General features: G+C 48.0%; 1 protein-coding gene across 1 annotated transcript in view; it reads left to right on the plus strand.

The window, feature by feature from the left end:
- The window catches only part of CLEC17A (C-type lectin domain family 17, member A), a 26,661-nt gene that overhangs the window by 11,321 nt on the left and 11,989 nt on the right, over window positions 1-3,351 (plus strand). The window contains exons 8-9 of the mRNA XM_011953217.1: window positions 2,028-2,165; window positions 2,251-2,313. Of these exons, the coding sequence (XP_011808607.1) occupies window positions 2,028-2,165; window positions 2,251-2,313 (201 nt within the window). The remainder of the gene's footprint in view (window positions 1-2,027; window positions 2,166-2,250; window positions 2,314-3,351) is intronic.

Raw genomic sequence — 3,351 nt, forward strand, 5'->3', positions numbered from 1 at the left:
TGTTGGTAGTGATGATGGTAGTGATGGTGGAGGTAGTGATGATGTTGGTAGTGATGATGGTGGTGATGGTGGAGGTAGTGATGATGTTGGTAGTGATGAGGGTGGTGATGGTGGAGGTAGTGATGGTGTTGTTGGTAGTGATGATGGTGGTAGTGATGATGGAGGTGACGGTGGACGTAGTGACAATGTCAGTAGTGATGATGGTGGTGATGGCGGAGGTAGTGATGATGTTGGTAGTGATGATGGTGGTGACGGTGGAGGTAGTGATGGTGTTGTTGGTAGTGATGGTGTTGTTGGTAGTGATGATGGTGGTAGTGACGATGGAGGTGATGGTGGATGTAGTGATGATGTCAGTAGTGATGATGGTGGTGATGGCGGAGGTAGTGATGATATTGGTAGTGATGATGGTGGTGGTGGAGGTAGTGATGGTGTTTTTGGTAGTGATGATGTCAGTAGTGATGGTGGTGATGGCAGAGGTAGTGATGGTGTTGTTGGTAGTGATGATGGTGGTGATGGTGGACATAGTGATGGTGCTGTTGGTAGTGATGATGGTGGTGATGGTGGACATAGTGATGGTGCTGTTGGTAGTGATGATGGTGGTGATGGTGGAGATAGTGATGGTGTTGTTGGTAGTGATGATGTCAGTAGTGATGATGATGGTGATGGCGGAGGTAGTGGTGATGGTGGAGATAGTGATGGTGTTGTTGGTAGTGATGATGGTGGTGGTGGAGGCAGTAATGGTGTCGGTAGTGATGATGGTGGTGATGGTGGAGGTAGTGATGATGTCAGTAGTGATGATGGTGGTGATGGTGGAGGTAGTGATGATATTGGTAGGGATGAAGGTGGTGATGGTGGTGGAGGTAGTGATGATGTCAGTAGTGATGATGGTAGTGATGGCGGAGGTAGTGATGTTTTTGGTAGTAATAATGGTGGTGATGGTGGAGATAGTGATGGTGCTGTTGGTAGTGATGATGGTGGTGATGGCGAAGGTAGTGATCATGCTGTTGGTAGTGATGATGGTGGTGATGGTAGAGGTAGTGACGATGTTGTTGGTAGTGATGATCGTGGAGATGCTGGAGGTACTGATGGTGTTGTTGGTAGAGATGATGGTGGTAATGGAGGTGGTGATGGTGTTGTTGGGAGTGACGATGGTGGTGGTGGTGGAGGTAGTGATGGTGTCAGTGATGACCATGTTAAAAAAGAAAAAAAGAAGCTGCTCCTTTCTGAGTCTAGGCCAAATCTCCAGAAACTCAGGTGTCTGCTTGCATAAGATAGGGGAAATGTTCTCTGCTCTAGAAGCCATGGTCCACAAGCTTCCCTGATCCAGGAGCAACTTGGGCAAGGGCTTCTGGAGAGTAGAAGATGATGCATCATAGATATTAAGAACAAAGCTGTGTCCAAGTCATGCCTAACCTCATGAAACCTCAGTTTACTCACTTGCAAAATGGAGATAATACTTATAACCTACATCATAAGGATGAGACTCCAATAAGATAAGAAGGATGTAGGTTGGGCACAGTGGCTTACGCCTGTAATCCCAGCACTTTGGGAGACTGAACCAGGGAGGATCTCTTGATGGCAGGAGTTCAAGACCAGCCTGGGCAACATGGCGAGACCCCCATCTCTATAAAAAAATAAAATAAATTAGCTGGGCCTAATGGTACACACCTATAGACCCAGCTACTTGAGAGGCTGAGGTGGGAGAATTGCTTGAGCCCAGGGGTTAGAGGTTGCAGTGAGCTATAACTGTGCCACTGCCCTCCAGCCTGGATGACAGAGTGAAACCTTGTTTCAAGAAGGAAAAAGAGAAGGATGCAACATGATGCTTAGCGCACAGTAAATGCATCAAAAAGATCCTGAGCCTCCCCAGGGTTCACTCTCCCTAACCCTCTCTTGCTGACCTTGTCTGCTGAAACAGTCATGACTATAGACTTCTGCCCCCTGCTCTTGGAGAAAGATTTAAGGGTCTCTTCCTCACTCTCTGAAGCCCCAGTATTAGTTTCTTTGTCCCCATGCCCACTCCCCAGCAACTCCAGCGCCCTGGCTCAATCAGACATCTGAAGGTCCTGGCTGCTGCCAGAAGAGGTGGATCGTGTACCTGTGTCTGCTGGTGGTGACTTCCCTGTTCCTGGGCTGCCTCGGTCTCACTGTGACCCTGATTAAATGTGAGTAGGGCCATGATGGGACATAGGGAGAGATTGGGGAGGGAGCACAGGAGGACCTGGGCTCAATTTGGACTCTTCGTCATAGACCAGGAGTTGATGGAAGAACTGAGAATGTTAAACTTTCAGCAGATGACGTGGCGAGCAAATAGTGAGTACTTCATGCCACTCCTATTGAGCCCTAACCCAATCCTCAGATCCAACTCCAAAATCCGGCCTCATCCCCATCTTTGCTGGGCACTGTGCTAGGTACCAGGGGGGTAAAATGGTAAACATGTAAGACACAGTCCCTGTCCCTGTGAAGTGTGCATGTGTATATGTGTCTAGACCTCCACCATCCAATATGGTGGCTACAAGCCACATGTGGCTGTTGAACACTTGAAATGTGGCCAGTCCAAATGGAGATGTGCTCTAAGTATAAAATACACACTGGGCCAGGGGCAGTGGCACATACCTGTAATCCTAGCACTTTTGGAGGATGTGGCAGGAGGATTGCTTGAGGCCAGAAGTTCAAGACCAGCCTGGGCAATACAGCAAGACCCCATCTCTAAAAAAAATTAGCAGGGTGTGGTGGTGTGTGGTGTGTGGTGTGTGGTGTGTGCTTGTCATCCCAGCTGCTCAAGAGGCTGAAGTGGGAGCATCTCTTGAATCAGGGAGTTTGAGGTTGATCATGAGCCATGATCACACTCAAGAGATCCTCCTGCTTCAGCCTCTTGAGTAGCTGGGACACAGGGGCATGCCATCACATCCGGCTGATTTTTAATTTTTTTTTTTGTAAAGAAGAGGTCTCACTATGTTGACTAAGCTGGTTTCAAACTCCTGACCTCAAGTGTTCCTCCTGCCTCAGCCTTCTGAAGTGTTCCGTGCCTGGCCTAAAACCTGTGTTTCCGTTTTGTCCAACTGAAGGACCAGCTACTGAGCTAGCGAGTGTTGAAAAAGGGAAGAGTTCGTAGTGATAATACATACATTAATTACAGAAGAATCTTCTGACCTGGCATGGCTTTCATTATGACTGCTGAAGTCTGAATATTTCTCCATTCCACACTGCCTCACCCTATGCTTCATAACAAGCAAGCTCAAATCCCATCAATGGCTTCTCATTGTCTGGAGTCCAAGGTGAAACCTTTAGCTTGGCATTCAAGGATCCACATACTAGGTTGGGTACAGTGGCTCATGTCTGTAATCCTAG

This window comes from Colobus angolensis, unplaced genomic scaffold (genome assembly GCF_000951035.1).
Source record: "Colobus angolensis palliatus isolate OR3802 unplaced genomic scaffold, Cang.pa_1.0 Scaffold36, whole genome shotgun sequence".
Lineage (NCBI taxonomy): Eukaryota > Metazoa > Chordata > Mammalia > Primates > Cercopithecidae > Colobus > Colobus angolensis.